At 37.8% G+C, this 17,188-nt stretch overlaps 1 protein-coding gene across 1 annotated transcript in view; it reads left to right on the top strand.

The window, feature by feature from the left end:
- TSGA10 (testis specific 10) overlaps positions 1 to 17,188 on the top strand; it is a 106,927-nt gene that overhangs the window by 70,431 nt on the left and 19,308 nt on the right. Inside the window, exons 14-16 of the mRNA XM_024129966.3 lie at positions 1,187 to 1,297; positions 5,108 to 5,293; positions 13,357 to 13,566. Coding sequence (XP_023985734.1) covers positions 1,187 to 1,297; positions 5,108 to 5,293; positions 13,357 to 13,566 — 507 coding nt within the window. The remainder of the gene's footprint in view (positions 1 to 1,186; positions 1,298 to 5,107; positions 5,294 to 13,356; positions 13,567 to 17,188) is intronic.

The raw sequence follows: 17,188 nt of genomic DNA, 5'->3' as shown, positions 1-17,188 counted from the left end.
AAAAAAAAAAATGGTTCTGATGAACCTAGGGACAGGACAGGAATAAAGACGCAGACATAGAGAATGGACTTGAGGACACAGGGAGGGGGAAGGGTAAGCTGGGACGAAGTGAGGGAGTAGCATTCATATATACACTACCAAATGTAAATTAGATAGCTAGTGGGAAGCAGCCACATAGCACAGGGAGATCAGCTTGGTGCTTTGTGACCACCTAGAAGGGTGGGATAGGGAGGGTGGGAGGGAGAAGCAAAAGGGAGGGGATATGGGGATATATGTATATGTATAGCTGATTCACTTTGTTATAAAGCAGAAACTAACACGACATTGTAAAGCAATTGTACTCCAATAAAGATGTTAAAAAAAAGAAAAAACCCGTATCATAGAAGATTTGGAAAGCAGAAACCTTAAAAAAAATTTCTTCCTCAATACCGCGATTTTAAACAAATTGAGTCGTTTTTACTGTTTTATCCTGATTTTTTTCAAATATATATTAACATTTTTCTCTGTTATTAAAAATTATTCCAAACATTTCTCATGAATGCATAGTGTTCTGTGTGGTTTTACCACCATGTAGATACTATTATTTACTGCATCATTCACCTAATGTGAATAAATATTGTCACATAGCAAATAATGCCTTAATAAACATTCTTTTTCATTAAATTTTATAGATTTAGTTTCAAATTGAATCAAACGCTTATGAGGTTTCTTTTTTAAATTAAAAAACCTTCTAAGTGGACATGGGTATCGTGAATACCCAAGTATCCATTTCCCACCTTTAACAAAAAGTAATATATTTGTCTTTCTTGTTTTTATGAGCTTTTAAAAATGTCTCTTATGTCATCACCAGGTAGCAGATCACAGATTTGCTTTTCTCAAATTTACATTTACTCTAATAATACATGGAAACGCCCATTCCTTACCATATCTTTGATTACTAGTAAGTTTTAACTTTTTTCAAGTATCATCCACTTATGCTTCCTTTTTGTGAATTGTGTTTGGGTTCTTTGCCCATTTACTGTTTGGACTCTTGTGTTTTCTCACTGTCTTTATATGAGCTTTATACATTAGGTATATTAATTTTTATCATATTTACTGTAAATATTTAAAAATTTATTTATGGTAGTTTTGACATAGAGCAATTTTTAATTTTTTGTAGTCAGATCTAACTGTCTTTTTCTCATAGGCACTGTCTAAAAAACTGAATGATACTCATAATGAGCTTAGTGACATTAAACAGAAGGTTCAAGACACTAATTTGGAGGTTAATAAACTGAAGAATATATTAAAGTCCGAAGTACGTATATCTATATTTCCACCTTGGCTCGAGATACCTGAGTTTTCACTAAAGCTGTTGACTGATTGCAGTCATCAGGACAGCGGAATCAAGTGCATTTCTTTAAGGCATAGCCTATTTTAATGTTGACAATTACGTGTTAACTATATATTTAGAATGTCACCAATGTCCAGAAGGGTAACTCAAGGATACACCCCTTTTATTTGCCACTTAGCCATTTTAGATAAGCAGAATCCTCCTAACTGGATGAAGAACAAGGGGCCAGAATCAAGTTGGGCTCACTTATATTTGGAAATGGTAGTTTACAGTTACAGACCTTTGACAAAAGAGGCTCCACCTGATTGTGTAGCAGATCAGAATTGATCATTCTGTTGTGGAGCCACCTGTTTCTCAGGACCAGAGGGCAGATGACTCTCTTCTCCATTTCTCTGTTAGTAACCAGTCGACTAGACACACGTCGACTGGTATGTCTGATATCAGATGATTCCCGATAAATTTGGGCACATGTGTGACAATCCTGGAATAAACAGACAGCTAGACCAAGGATGTTAGGTATGTCCATTTGATAAATTATTATATAAAATAGTGTTGGTTTGACTACTGTAATAGGTGTGGTGTTACCTACTTACATAACAATCAAACCATTAATAGGAATTCCTCCCCCAAACAGTTTTCCTCATTGTATTTAACATATCATTTAATTTCAGTCCATAAACATATCTTGAGCATTTATTTATGGTGTACATAAGACCATTCAGGACTTTGAGAGATGAGAGATTCTAAGGACTCCGGGATTGCAACCCTTGTTTTCAGGCGGTAAGGCAGCAGCCTCATGTTGCCAAAGCAGGTGATTCCCTACCCTTCTTGAGTTGAAGGTGCTAGCAATGTAATGTCATAAATGGACAGAAGCTTTGGAGTCAGGTAGGTCTGACTCTTCCTCTCACTAATGCCATGGACTTCTGTAGGCCACTCAACCTCCCTTGGTCTCAGTGTCCCATCGGTAATTGGGAAGAACACCCAAGTGAGTAAGATACGCCTAGCACAGTGAGCCATCTAAGTCTATTCTGGAATAGGGAAGAATATAAATAAAAGACTGTCTGAACAACATTTAATGTAGTAAGCTTTCAGTCAATGTTAGACACTTCCCTTTTTCTCCCTAGCCTGTCACATTACCTGAAATTCCACTATTAGGGATTGGGGCTTTTAGATTCTGGAATTGTATTTTCAGACATCACACATCAAACTCCTCTCAGCTTTTAGCATCCTCATGTGAGTTCTTTTTTTTGTGTGTGTGGTATGCGGGCCTCCTTCTGCTGTGGCCTCTCCCGTTGCGGAGCACAGGCTCCGGACGCGCAGGCTCAGCGCCCATGGCTCACGGGCCCAGCCGCTCCGCGGCATGTGGGATCCTCCCAGACCGGGGCGCGAACCCGGTTCCCCTGCATCGGCAGGCGGACGCGCAACCACTGCGCCACCAGGGAAGCCCCTGTGAGTTCTTTTTTGAGTCTCCGTTTCACAACATAGCTGGATAGATCCAGGCACCGCCCTGAGAGAAAGGATCACGGGTCCATTTGGGTAGGGAGGTCCATTAAGGATTATCGAGTACTTTATTCATCACCCATCCATTCAGTGTGCAGTATGCTGGGCGCTGAGGTGACAGAGTTGAAAAACTGCGAGGAAACAGAATGGCACCCCCGGCAGTGGGGACAGCAAGTAGAGGGGGGAAAAGTAGGTTCTGTAGCTAGAGTGGAATGTGAAGATGGGTGGTAATAAAGAGGTAAGAAGGATTTGTCTGAACTGTATTTTTAGGAAGCTTTCATTACAACATACACACAGAAGTTATTTGAAGAATTGCCTTTTAGAAAGATTGTTCAGGAAATGTTGGAAAAGAATAAATCAGAAGGGTAACAAAAGAGGGGGAAGAGCAGTTAGGAGAGGCTGTATCCATGATTCAGACAGGAAGTGCAAAGGATTCCAGCTGAGGCAGCAGCTTTGCCTTTGCCCTGGTGGAGGGGTGTAGAGAGCCCAGTGGTCAGCCAGAGGGAACTGGTAGGGAAGCACCAGAAAGAGGGAAAGAGATCTGCAAAGAGAGAACTGGAGAATACCAAAGATAAGTTTCACTTTCTTTATAATGTTGCCCATCTTGCACCCCACACTGCTCTGGCTGCTTTGGGCAGGTACAAAAAAGGGTAAACTGTGGTTGCTGGCTGCTGGGAGGGAGGGCACTAAGTGGTTAGAGGACAGAGAGACGTTTTAATGCAGTCTTTTTCACTGCTTAAACTTGGAACCATATATTACCTAGTCACAAAACCAAATTTAATATGAAAATGATTCCTACCTTAGAAAACTGAATTCAACATAAAAATGGTTCCTATCTTCGAGGAATCTGAGGAGTTATTGGGGAGATGGTACATCCACAGCTAACTACATAAAGCTATAAGGCAGTTTTAAGAGAATGACACTAAGTGCTACAGAAAGTTAAAGAGGGTAAAAATTAATGTGGGTAAAATTCAGTTTATGTATATTATATCATGTAACTCCCAAGTACATACTCGGTACACAACTGTTATTTTTAGTACAATAATAGAAAACACACAGCAGATTCCTACCAGCACATTTGGAATATCTGAATCTTAAAAGCCAATACAGTAGTTTAGTATGTTAACTTGTTAATCAACAGACTTGGCAAAGATCCTTCATATTGGTCAAGGTACAACCAGACCACAAGGTGGCAATATTAACTGAATTTCAACCAGTCTTATGATTAATCATATTTATGAGAAAAATCTGATTTGAAAGCTTTATACAATGAGATGTTGTTTATTGTAATTTGGCTTATACAATTAGATGTTGCTTATTCCAGTGTTTCTGAACTGTTTATTAACAGGTAGGGGAGAAAGAGATCTAGTGTCTTTTTAATTAATTACCAAAATTATAAATGACTTTTTAGAATGAGTTGGCCAAACTATACTACTAAAATAATATTTTTAAAAGTAGCTTCATAATAATTACTCAGTATAATATATTATTTGAGGAGCTGATTGTTTTCCTTTAGAAATGAGATCCTACTTTAGTCAGTCCATCATGATAGAACTTTATCATGATAGGTTCTAACAGTGGTTCTATATTGTATCCCCAGTATATACATGAATGTATATTTGTGAGTAGTGTTTATTGGCATAGGTTTCATATTTTACTTCTGAGCAACTTCAGGCAAGTTATTAGAACGGTGGGCAAAAGTGAATTATAGAACAGTCCATGATCGAGGAAATTAAGGCTGGGGTTATGAATGAAAGGCAGGAACCAGATAGGAAACACACCAAACCAAGAGAATTATCAGAAGCTGACGCTTAAGGTGTGCAAGCAGGCAGAAGCTCTATAGCCGTAGTACAACCCAGAAGAGCAGTCAGGAGCAAGGGAATACACAGATACGAAAGGTCAGGTCAAGGCAGAAGCTCAGAAACCAGACCAGCAAGTAGTCAGTAAGCAGCTATATGGAGGCAATGAGGATTTTGTTTGAACAAAAGCAAATATAAGAACATATTCATTGAGGTCTTGAAGATAAGAATGAAAACTTTACTAGATGAGTGAGTGTGACTCAGGAGCCAGGGCAGATCCTGGTCCCATTCCCTTTTGTTAATTACAGGATGACTAATTTTCTAAACTGAGAGTAGAGATAGGAGTCCTTGAGATTACGGTACAGTTGGTCATCGTGGCAAGTAAATTCCCAGTGACCTGGCAAATAATGTTTAATGTGCATCACATGTTTAACATTTTACTCTCCTAAAGTAATACCTAAGATTTGCTTTTTAGGAATCTGAGAACCGGCAAATGATGGACCAACTCCGAAAAGCCAGTGAAGATGCCGAAAACTGGGAAAATAAGGCCCGTCAAGCAGAGGCAGATAACAATACCCTCAAATTAGAATTTATCACTGCTGAGGCAGAGGGTGACAGATTAAAAGAAAAAGTAGATGCCCTCAATAGAGAGGTCGAGCAGGTAAGTTTGGTAAAATACGCTTGTAGTACATCCTGTATCATATTTAAAAGAGTTTTGTTTGGCTTTCCGTAAATTAAGTGTATAAACAAACACTTAAGTTATTTAAATATACTGTGAATTGTAGTCTGTTAACTGTTCTCCGCTCTGGTTTTCTAATCTCTTACCTACTCTACAACTAGAATAATCTTTAGCATTTTTAAAAATTAGAAACTATTTCAAGCATACAAAAACAGTGCCCTCCCCAAAAGTAATATAAAAGACCCACATATGCCCATCTCCAAAGTTGAAGGATGCTAACATTTTGCCATATTTATTATTTAAATAAAGTCTCTCTTTATTTAAAAAAACAGAACATTGCAGATACAACTCCTCATCCTTTCTTCTCCCTCCCTCCCTATTGGTTGGTATGTAGAGCTTTCATGTCAGTTGTATAACTCTTTTTCATGTTTGTACTTTTTCTACATATCTATCACCCACAAATGATGTATAATGTTTTGTGTGCTTTAAGTTTTTTTAAGTGATAATATACTGTAGGTATCTATTTGCAATTTGCCTTTTTTGCTCAATATTATAATTGTGAAATGTATCCATTTTAATACATATAGTGTACATCTAAACAGTTGCTTCTATAGTCATTGAATAAAATATTTTATTTTTAAATTCATTCCCATACTAAAGGACATTTAACTGTCTTCACTTTTTCTATAATAAAATGCTGCAACAAACAGCATTTGGTAAAAGTTACTGAGGTAAATAGGCCTTTACTGTGAAGCTCTGTGTTTATCTGTCTATGAGTTAAGCCATGATTACTGTTTACTGTAGCCGTGCATGTCAGAGAGGCTAAAATTCCTTCTGGTGTCCTTCTTTGTCTCCTCTCTTGTCTTTGGGTTCACTTAGAGACTCCTTAAATAGAGTCTGCACCTTGTAGTTCTTTCAACTGTGACCTCCTATTATTATACAGGAGCCCTGTTGATGTGGTAGTGAAGTGTAGGTGGAGGAGACATGTTCTATTATCCTACGATTAGGTCTTAGTCTTTTTAGTGGGCATGTGCCCCTGGGATGTGACCTTCACAAGTGTTTCTCAGTTTTTTTCTCCTTTAGATGAGGTAGAAAGGCTTGGGAGACTCTGTGTTAGGTACCACCACCCCTCCACATTGGTTAGGCTCTGTTACAACCATGCTGGTTATGCTGACACAAAATCATCTCCTTTGGGGGCAGACCTTTGTCAAGAAGGACAGAATTCTGTGGGATTATTCAAAATGGTTACTTTTCGCCTCACCTGCTAGAAGCATGAGGGGATTTTTCTCGGATATTAATCCTGAAAACCCAGTGGGCTCCAGGAGGTAAAACTAATAAAAATGTGGGGTTCTCCTCAGGCTGGGAGCCCAGGAGGATGTATCTCTCAAGCTAGTTCATGCTCAGTCTCTAGCAGGTGGTCAATTACCCTTTAAGTGTTGCTACCTGTTGCTAGCTCCAACGGCAGTTTCTCCTCCTGGTAAACTGCAATTCTCTGTATTTACCTTTCTCTATATTTTGGGTGCAGTCATTCATTTTATGTCTTCAATTCTCTGATAGATCAAAGAAGAGTTTATTGTCATATTTTCTGCTTTTTTCGTATTGTGAGCATGGGAGTGATGATCTCTAAGCTCTTTACATGTTGGAACAGAAACTGGAAGGCTGCTTGTTTATATGATTAGAGACTGGCTGGATTATTTAGTGAAATCTCTTTCTCCCCTTTCCCCTTGAAGTGTGAAGCCTCTGATGTTTCTCCTCAGAGGTGCAGCCTTGAATGCGTCCACAGTTACCCTGCAATGACAGTGGTTTTGGCAGGGCCTTTTTGGACTCTTCCTTTACTACACTCAGCTGTTAAGCCCAACTAATTTCTGGCTATTTGCTTTATTGTTTCCAGCAGTGCCCTCAAGCACAAATTGTTTCATAGACTGATTCAGTTAAATCTGGGTTGTTTTACAGGGATAGCTTTTGAGGTCAATGTTTGAGTTTTTTCTGAACCCGAGAACATTCTTCTTAGCAGTCTCTTCCCCTAATTTTCGCTGGTAAACTAGCCGACCTATGGTTGAGCTTGTATCTCTTAAGAGTTTACCATTCTTTTTAAAATTTCTTTTCAACATAGCCTCGAAGTATTTTCACTGTACGTTCCATTGTTTTTGAGAGTGCCTTAGACTTGAATTTTCCTATAGTCTGTTGTAAATGAAGTAAAGTTCCTTTGGAAGAATTTAGGAGCTTCCTGCTTTAAGGCCTCTCTTTCTCCCTGGGCAAAATCTCTGAGCCCTGGCTCTAAAGCTGGTATGGGGACAGTGGTGCAGTTCTCTTTGAGTGACGTGCCCACTTTAGGATCTGGACACTTGGAGGGGATGGTGGGTATATGGCTGTAGCCTCTGGCCTTCTCAGCATGCCTCTCCAGGTATGGAACCTCTTCCTTATGAATAACCTGTGTCAAGGAGAATCAGAGCCACAGCATTCTCAGTATGCCACAAACAAGATAGAACCTCCATCCCATGGGGAGAGGCTGGTCAGAAGAAGGGAGCCCCCATCTCCCAGACATTGTTGCCAGAAACTTGGCCTCTGAAATAAGTAGCTTTTGGAGTGGCGTGAGAAATGCTGATAGACTGCCTCTCCTGGGAATACACTATAGTTCTTGACTGAGTACTGAGGGGAGAGGGAGCACTGTTTTTAGCTGCACCCGCCTGGAGTGGAATTTCCATCATGCTGAGCTGGGTGTGGGGAGAGAGGGTCATACTTCAGATGCCACGGACTTTTCCTGTTCCCTCCCAGTTTTAGTTGGTTTTCTTAAAAGTGTTTCTTCATTTACTGTATGTTCTTAAGACCATTTCCAGAGACTATTTAAAGACCATTTAAGGTTGCTTTTTTATAGTTTTCACTACTTTCACTGGTTCTATGGAGCTGCTCACATTGCCGTGCCAGAAATGGAACCTTATTCAAAACAGTTGATATGTTTTCATTTTATTTGATGTCAAAATAATTTTCTGGTTACCCTTATATTATTTTGTGGTATTGTTTAATTTTCACTATTTGGAGATTAAAAAAAAAACCCTTCTAGGGGCTTCCCTGGTGGCGCAGTGTTTGAGAGTCCGCCTGCTGATGCAGGGGACATGGGTTCGTGCCCCGGTCCGGGAGGATCCCACAGGCCGTGGCGCGGCTGGGCCCGTGAGCCATGGCCGCTGAGCCTGCGCGTCCGGAGCCTGTGCTCCGCAATGGGAGAGGCCACAACAGTGAGAGAGGCCCGCGTACCGCAAAAAAAACCCAAAAAACCTTTCTAGTTATTGATTTTTCAGTCTTTTACATTCATTGAGACTGTATGGCTAGCATGTGGTCATCTTTCTGGGTTTTCCATGTACACTTGAAAGCCTGTGCTCCGCAATGGGAGACCACAACAGTGAGAGAGGCCCGCGTACCGCAAAAAAAAACCAAAAAACCTTTCTAGTTATTGATTTTTCAGTCTTTTACATTCATTGAGACTGTATGGCTAGCATGTGGTCATCTTTCTGGGTTTTCCATGTACACTTGAAAATAACGTGTGTTATTTTTTTGTTGGGTAAAATGTTCTATAAATGTCTATTGGGTCAAGTTCATCAATAGTGTTTTTCAATTCCTATCATTACTGAGTTTCTGTTTACTTGTTCTACCAATTATTGAGAGAAGAGTGTTGAAATCTCCAACCATATTTGTGCATTTGTGTATTTTTTCTTTCAGTTCTGTCATGTTACTTCATGTATTTGAATCTGTTATATTCTTAATGAATTCATCTCTTTATCCATTGTAATGCTTCTCATTCTGTAGTATACTTTGTAAGGTATTAATATAGCCACTTCAGACTTCTTTTAATTATTGTTTGTATGGTATATCTTTTTCCATGCTTTTGTTTTTAATCTTTCTATGTCTTTATGTTTAAAATAGTATTCCTTTAGACAGCATATGGTTGGATCTTGCTTTTTTATCCTGTCTTACATCTGTCTTTTAGTTGTCTTTGGACCATTTATATTTAATGGAATTATTAATATAGTTGTGTGTAAATCTACCATGTTATTGTTTTCCATTTGTCCCATTTATTTTTTTTGTTTCCTTTTCACTCTTTTTCTGCCTTCTTTTGAGTATTTTTTTTTTAGTATTCCATTCTGTCTCTATTATGGCCTTATAAGCTGTACATAATTATTTTTTCCTGCTGATTATTCTGGAGTATAGACCATGTGTCTTTTAATTGTCACAGTCTACCTTCAAATAATAGATTACTTCTTAGTACCCCTTTACTTCCCCCTCCCATTCTTTATCCTACTGTTCCTCCATTTTTCTTCTACATATATTGTAAACCCCATAGTACATTATTATTTTAACTTTAAATAGTTATCTTTAAAGAAATTAAAATATAAGGTGAATGAAAGACTTTTTTATTCACCCACATATTTACTATTTCTCATGCTCTTCATTCCTTTGGGGAGATCCAAGTTTTCATCTACTATAATTTTCTTTTTGCTAGAAGAAGTTCCTTTAAACATTTCTTCTAAATAAAGTAACAAATAGAAAAAAATTTAACAAAAAGTAAGTAAAATAAAATAAAGTGGTAAGAGCTAAGTTCTTTTCAACTGAGGGGAAAAAAATGTTTCTTGTAGTACGTTGGCATTGAATTCTCTCAGGTATTGTTTGTTTTAAAAAGTATTTATTTCACCCTCATTTCTGAAGAACCTCCTTTTTTTACACGTCTTTTATGTGTTTATTTTCTTTACACACTTCCTACCCCACTGCTGATTGGTTTGGAAGTTATATGTTCTCAATCTATTCTTTTAGTAGTTAAAATTGTAATATGCATACTTAACAAAGTCTGTTGTTAGTATCTCCAGCCTTCCTCCTAAACAATAATATATGGTCCTGAGAAAATTTGAATACTGAGCAAAAAACTACTGCTTACTAGATCTTGTGCCCTCTCTCTTATTTTCTCTTTCACACACACACACACATACACCAATCTTTTATGATACTGTTGTGTACTATTTTAGTTCCACCTTGTTTTTATATTCTTAAAAATAAATCATTACTATTCTTATTCTTTGTCAATCCTTACTTGTATCTACCCATATGTTTACAGAATTCTTCATTCATCGTTGCTTCTTTTTTTTGTCATGAATATATTGAAAATCATATGCTTTAATCACTGTAAATAACTCTTGCTCAAAGAACCTTATAAATAATTGGTATGCTTGTTTCAATACCAGTGTTGTTTGTTTTTGTCATTGTTATATGACAATATTGCTATCCTTGATACTAAAACCTTGTGATCAAATCCAGGAGGGTTGACTTTAGGTGATATTAAGGGCAATAGTGATCAGGGCCAAGAGTTTGGTATAAACTATGCTCAACCCAATTCTAAAAATCCAGTTCTCTGCAGAACTTTGGTAAAATATACTTAGCAGAATATATGTTACTGAAATTTGGGATTTCCTAAGGATACATTTTTCACTTTTTCTAAAAGGAAAACATTTTTGAAGACATTTAATATGTGTTCACATGTCTGAGTAAATGCATTTATGTATTAAAACTTGTTCAAATGTAAGGAAAAGAGATCTACTCCAGCTAGTTCAAGAAAACAGGAGTTATTGTAAAAACACAAGTGGAACATGTGGGAGAAAGGATTTCATGGGAACTCTTAAGTCCTAAATCTGCCAGAAATGGAGGCTAGAGGATCGTTTTGTGATAGAGAGTAGCTCTCAAGACCTCCACAACCCAGCCAGAAAACGTTCATCTTTCCTGTTATGCTTCACTATGAATTGTCAGGGAGGTACATCTGCTTCTACAAAAGGACTCTGAGTTATCATAGGCATGGAACAAACATTATGTTAAAGTTTAGAATTGGGTATGGCAGGGTAAAGTCAGACTCCAAAATTGGGTGAAGCCAGACCAAAGTTTTCAGTTTCTTACAGAAGACATTTTTTTTTTCTCTATCCAGAGACTAGGTCAAGATAAACTTTTGGTTGTCTCTCTGTGAGGTTGAGTGGATTTTTTTTTTTTCCTGGAGCCTCCTTTCAAGGGTCCCAGATTATGTGGAGATCTCAATTCCAACTCTCCATTAGTCCTAGATTCTTGTCTCCTAGTCTTACTTGAGTGTGTTAAGCCATTCGCCATTACTGGGTCTTCCAACCCCCAACTCTTAGCTTCAGACCTGCTCATTTGCTCCTTGCTCTGGTTTGGTTTTCTCTGTTTTTGGCATGTGAGAATTTCTCTTTCTTACCTGCAAGTTCAACTATGAACTGCAAAAATAATTTTTTATTCTATTTTATCCAGATTTTCCTCTTAGCTTAATCAGCTATTTTACTAGAACCTGAAACGTCCAAAGCATTCTTCTCAAAACACAAAACCAATCACATAACCTACTCTGTAAGATCTGTCAATTGTAATAAAGACCTAAATTTTACATGGCTTACTAGGCTCTATTTTGTAAATTGTATACCTTTTCAACTGCATCTCCTATCACTCTTCCCTGTAGTCTCTGAGCTCTAGCCATACTAGCCTTCCCTCTGCTCTTGCTTTGCACTTAGCATCCTCTGATTTGAAAAGCCACCCTCCCCCAACACACTGTATATCTACTGACTTTTCAGATCTCAGTTCAAGTGTCATTTACTTAGAGAAGCCTTTCCGATTTCCCCGATCCCCTCAGTCTAGGTCACTTTCCTGTGTCCTACACTTTTTTCTCTAGAAATATTTGCTTAATATATATTTACATATTCATCTGTATGATTATTTTATTAATGCATGATTCCCCCATAGTCTGGAAACTTCATGAGAGCAGAGACCATTTTGCTTATCATTGGATATGCATCTAGGCACATTGACTGGAACATAGAATATACTCAATAAGTACGGAATGGATGGGCAGGTGGGTGGATGGATGGATAGAAGGCTGTTTGAAGAATGAGTGAGAAATTGAGTGAGTGAGGAAGGAAGGGAGGCAGAAAGGTAGGAGTGAATTTTGGCCAAATAACTTATTCCAGGAGCAATTTTTTGTGCATTGTACTTGTAAAAATGCTTGTAAAAGCAGAAACATTTCTTTATTTGTCTCTCAGTTCTGTTAGTCTCACATAATAGCAAATACTTCTCTATAGGTGGCAGTGCACTTACATAAGACATTTTTCTGAAAAAAAAAATGGTGTGTGTGAAATTATCTTGAACATTTGAAAGCATTTATATAACTTGACTCTCATATTACAGTTTTAAAGACATGCTCTTATTTTCCATAATGTGGATGTGTTCTTGATTTATACTTGCCCAGAGTCTTTTTCCCTCAGAGGTATTAGTAAGTGCTAGAGAGTTATCAGCTCTCATTTTATGGTATTATGATCCATATCAGCATGCCATTCAAGAATTAGAAAATGGGTATTGTGAATGAAACAGTAGATAATGTTTTGTCTTTAACAATAATAATATTTATACTGTAGAATAATTGGAACTATGGCAAATATAGACAGAACTACAGGCCAAATGTGTATATCTCAGCTAGCTTTGGGGATGAGACTTTTAAATTGTTTTCTAAATACATTAAAAAGAATGACCAGGGACGTATCTGGTGGCATAGTGGTTAAGAATCTGCCTGCCAATACAGGGGACACGGGTTCAATCCCTGGTCCTGGAAGATCCCACATGCCACGGAGCAACTAAGCCCATGTGCCACAACTACTGAGCCAGCATGCTGCAACTGCTGAAGCCCATGCGCCTAGAACCCGTGCTCCGCAACAAGAGAAGCCACTGCAGTGAGAAGCCCGCTCACTGCAATGAAGAGTAGCCCCCTCTCGCCGCAGCTAGAGAAAGCCCGTGCGCAGCAACGAAGACCCAACGCAGCCAAAAATAAACAAATAAATTTATTGAAAAAAAAAAAAAAGAACGACCAGTTGACCACTTTACTCCTGGATTTTATGTATAGAAAGTTCCTTATAATCTAAAAGTACTATCATTAAAATATTTGCCCCACTTTGTTTTTCCTGCTGTAGGTTTTTTTCAAGTTAAAAAAATACATATATATAATAATTTTGTCCTTGCAGCACGTAAATGCAGAACGGTCTTACAAGTCCCAGATTGCTACTTTACATAAGTCTGTTGTAAAGATGGAAGAGGAGCTTCAGAAGGTTCAGTTTGAAAAAGTGTCTGCCCTTGCAGATTTGTCTTCCACAAGGGAACTTTGCATTAAACTTGACTCAAGCAAAGAACTTCTTAATCGACAGCTGGTTGCTAAAGATCAAGAAATAGAAATGGTATGTATTATGTTTTTAAATGGTTATTTTAATATTACTATTACTATAAAATTACCACCATTTTCAAAAAATGAACTATTTTTAAATAAAATATTACATCAAGCCATGCCTTTTAACTTTAGATTTTATTCTTAAAGTCCAAGAAATTAATTTATGCTGTGTTCCAAACAACTCAAGACCATAACAGAAGCTCTTCCTTTGAGTGTGTAATTTGCATTTACTTTTAGCCAAAAGAATTATAAAACACATTGATATATCAATCAGCAAAGAACCATGAGGCTGAGGTTTATCTAGCAAAATAATAACTTTAATGATATTCTTTTAAGCAAAATTTACTATTTGGCTGAGTTCTTTTAAACTGTAATTCACTTGATTGTATCTACCATGTGCCTGACATTGTGCTTGCCACTGTGAATATAATGTTCAAAAGATACAGTCCCCTGCCCTCAAGGGCCTCCTGGTATTGACATACAAATTATTAGGGGTGAATATTTTACTAGTAAGAAATACTCAAGTTTTCAGAGAGGGAATTCCTTTTTGGCCTATGGGTGTCAGAGAGGAGTTCACAAGGGCACACTACTGAACTCAGAAGTGATGAGGCATCTCATTCAGAGGGAACAGCCACTTAGGCAATGGTCTGAAGTTATAAGTAAACTCTTGAGTGAGTAGTAAGTCATTTGCAATGGCCAGGTGGCTGAGATGCATCTGGAAAAATAGATGGAGCCTGAATCCTGAAGGGATATGTATTCAAGTTGCATAGTATAATTGAAATATCAACACATTTTGGTTATATGTTGATACACATACACCAATACACTGTAACCAAAAGGATTAGTAATCTTTAAGCTTTAAAATTATTACCCTTAGCAGAACTAAATATAAAATTGATAATGGGCTTCCCTGGTGGAGCAGTGGTTGAGAATCCGCCTGCCGATGCAGGGGACACGGGTTCGTTCCCCCGTCTGGGAAGATCCCATATGCCGCGGAGCGGCTAGGCCCGTGAGCCATGGCCGCTGAGCCTGTGCGTCCAGAGCCTGTGCTCCACAATGGGAGAGGCCACAACAGTGAGAGGCCCGTGTACCACAAAAAAAAAAAAAAAAATTGATAATGATTTATATTTATTTTTTAATCTTTTATGGATGTTTACTACAGGTTTTGTTGCTTACTTACCAAATAAATTTATTGAAAAAAAAAAAAAAGAACGACCAGTTGACCACTTTACTCCTGGATTTTATGTATAGAAAGTTCCTTATAATCTAAAAGTACTATCATTAAAATATTTGCCCCACTTTGTTTTTCCTGCTGTAGGTTTTTTTCAAGTTAAAAAAATACATATATATAATAATTTTGTCCTTGCAGCACGTAAATGCAGAACGGTCTTACAAGTCCCAGATTGCTACTTTACATAAGTCTGTTGTAAAGATGGAAGAGGAGCTTCAGAAGGTTCAGTTTGAAAAAGTGTCTGCCCTTGCAGATTTGTCTTCCACAAGGGAACTTTGCATTAAACTTGACTCAAGCAAAGAACTTCTTAATCGACAGCTGGTTGCTAAAGATCAAGAAATAGAAATGGTATGTATTATGTTTTTAAATGGTTATTTTAATATTACTATTACTATAAAATTACCACCATTTTCAAAAAATGAACTATTTTTAAATAAAATATTACATCAAGCCATGCCTTTTAACTTTAGATTTTATTCTTAAAGTCCAAGAAATTAATTTATGCTGTGTTCCAAACAACTCAAGACCATAACAGAAGCTCTTCCTTTGAGTGTGTAATTTGCATTTACTTTTAGCCAAAAGAATTATAAAACACATTGATATATCAATCAGCAAAGAACCATGAGGCTGAGGTTTATCTAGCAAAATAATAACTTTAATGATATTCTTTTAAGCAAAATTTACTATTTGGCTGAGTTCTTTTAAACTGTAATTCACTTGATTGTATCTACCATGTGCCTGACATTGTGCTTGCCACTGTGAATATAATGTTCAAAAGATACAGTCCCCTGCCCTCAAGGGCCTCCTGGTATTGACATACAAATTATTAGGGGTGAATATTTTACTAGTAAGAAATACTCAAGTTTTCAGAGAGGGAATTCCTTTTTGGCCTATGGGTGTCAGAGAGGAGTTCACAAGGGCACACTACTGAACTCAGAAGTGATGAGGCATCTCATTCAGAGGGAACAGCCACTTAGGCAATGGTCTGAAGTTATAAGTAAACTCTTGAGTGAGTAGTAAGTCATTTGCAATGGCCAGGTGGCTGAGATGCATCTGGAAAAATAGATGGAGCCTGAATCCTGAAGGGATATGTATTCAAGTTGCATAGTATAATTGAAATATCAACACATTTTGGTTATATGTTGATACACATACACCAATACACTGTAACCAAAAGGATTAGTAATCTTTAAGCTTTAAAATTATTACCCTTAGCAGAACTAAATATAAAATTGATAATGGGCTTCCCTGGTGGAGCAGTGGTTGAGAATCCGCCTGCCGATGCAGGGGACACGGGTTCGTTCCCCCGTCTGGGAAGATCCCATATGCCGCGGAGCGGCTAGGCCCGTGAGCCATGGCCGCTGAGCCTGTGCGTCCAGAGCCTGTGCTCCACAATGGGAGAGGCCACAACAGTGAGAGGCCCGTGTACCACAAAAAAAAAAAAAAAATTGATAATGATTTATATTTATTTTTTAATCTTTTATGGATGTTTACTACAGGTTTTGTTGCTTACTTACTAGTCTTTAAATATTTTTTCTCTTATTGTGTTAAAATACATATAACTTTTACCATCTTAACCATTTTAAAGTTCAGTGGTTTTCACATTGTTTTGCAGCCATCACCACCATCCATGTCCATAACTCCTTTCATCTTATAAATCTGAAACTCTATACCTATTAAACAATAACTCCCCATTCTCTCCTCCCTGCAGCCCCTGGCAACCACCATTATATTTTCTGTCTGGATGATTTTGACTACTCTAAGTACCTGGCATAAGTGGAATCATACGTATTTGTCTTTGGGAGACTGACTTATTTCACTTAGCATAATGTCCTTAAGGTTCATCTATGTTGTAGCATATTGCAGAATTTCTTTCCTTTTTTTAAATATATCTTTATTGGAGTATAATTGCTTCACAATACTGTGTTAGTTTCTGTTGCACAGCAAAGCAAATCAGCCATATGCATACACATGTCCCCATATTCCCTCCCTCTTGAGCCTCCCTCCCACCCTCCCTATCCCAACCCTCTAGGTCATCGCAAAGCACCGAGCCGATCTCCCTGTGCTATGCAGCTGCTTCCCACCAGCCACCTATTGTACATTCAGTAGTGTATATATGTCGATGCTACTCTCACTTTGCCACAGCTTCGCCCTCCCACCCCATGTCCTCAAGTCCATTCTCTATGTCTGCCTCTTTTTTCCTTCCCTGCAACTAGGTTCATCAGTACCATTTTATTTTATTTTTTTAGATTCCATATGTATGCATTAGCATACGGTAGTTGTTTTTCTCTTTCTGACTTACTTCACTCTGTATGACAGACTCTAGGTCCATCCACCTCACTACAAATAACTCATTTTCATTTCTTTTTATGGCTGAGTAATATTCCATTGTCTATATGTG

The sequence above is a fragment of the Physeter macrocephalus genome, chromosome 12 (assembly GCF_002837175.3).
Source record: "Physeter macrocephalus isolate SW-GA chromosome 12, ASM283717v5, whole genome shotgun sequence".
In the NCBI taxonomy this organism is placed as follows: Eukaryota; Metazoa; Chordata; class Mammalia; order Artiodactyla; family Physeteridae; genus Physeter; species Physeter macrocephalus.
Note: the sequence above shows the minus strand (reverse complement) of the source record. Positions and strands in the feature narration are given on the sequence as shown.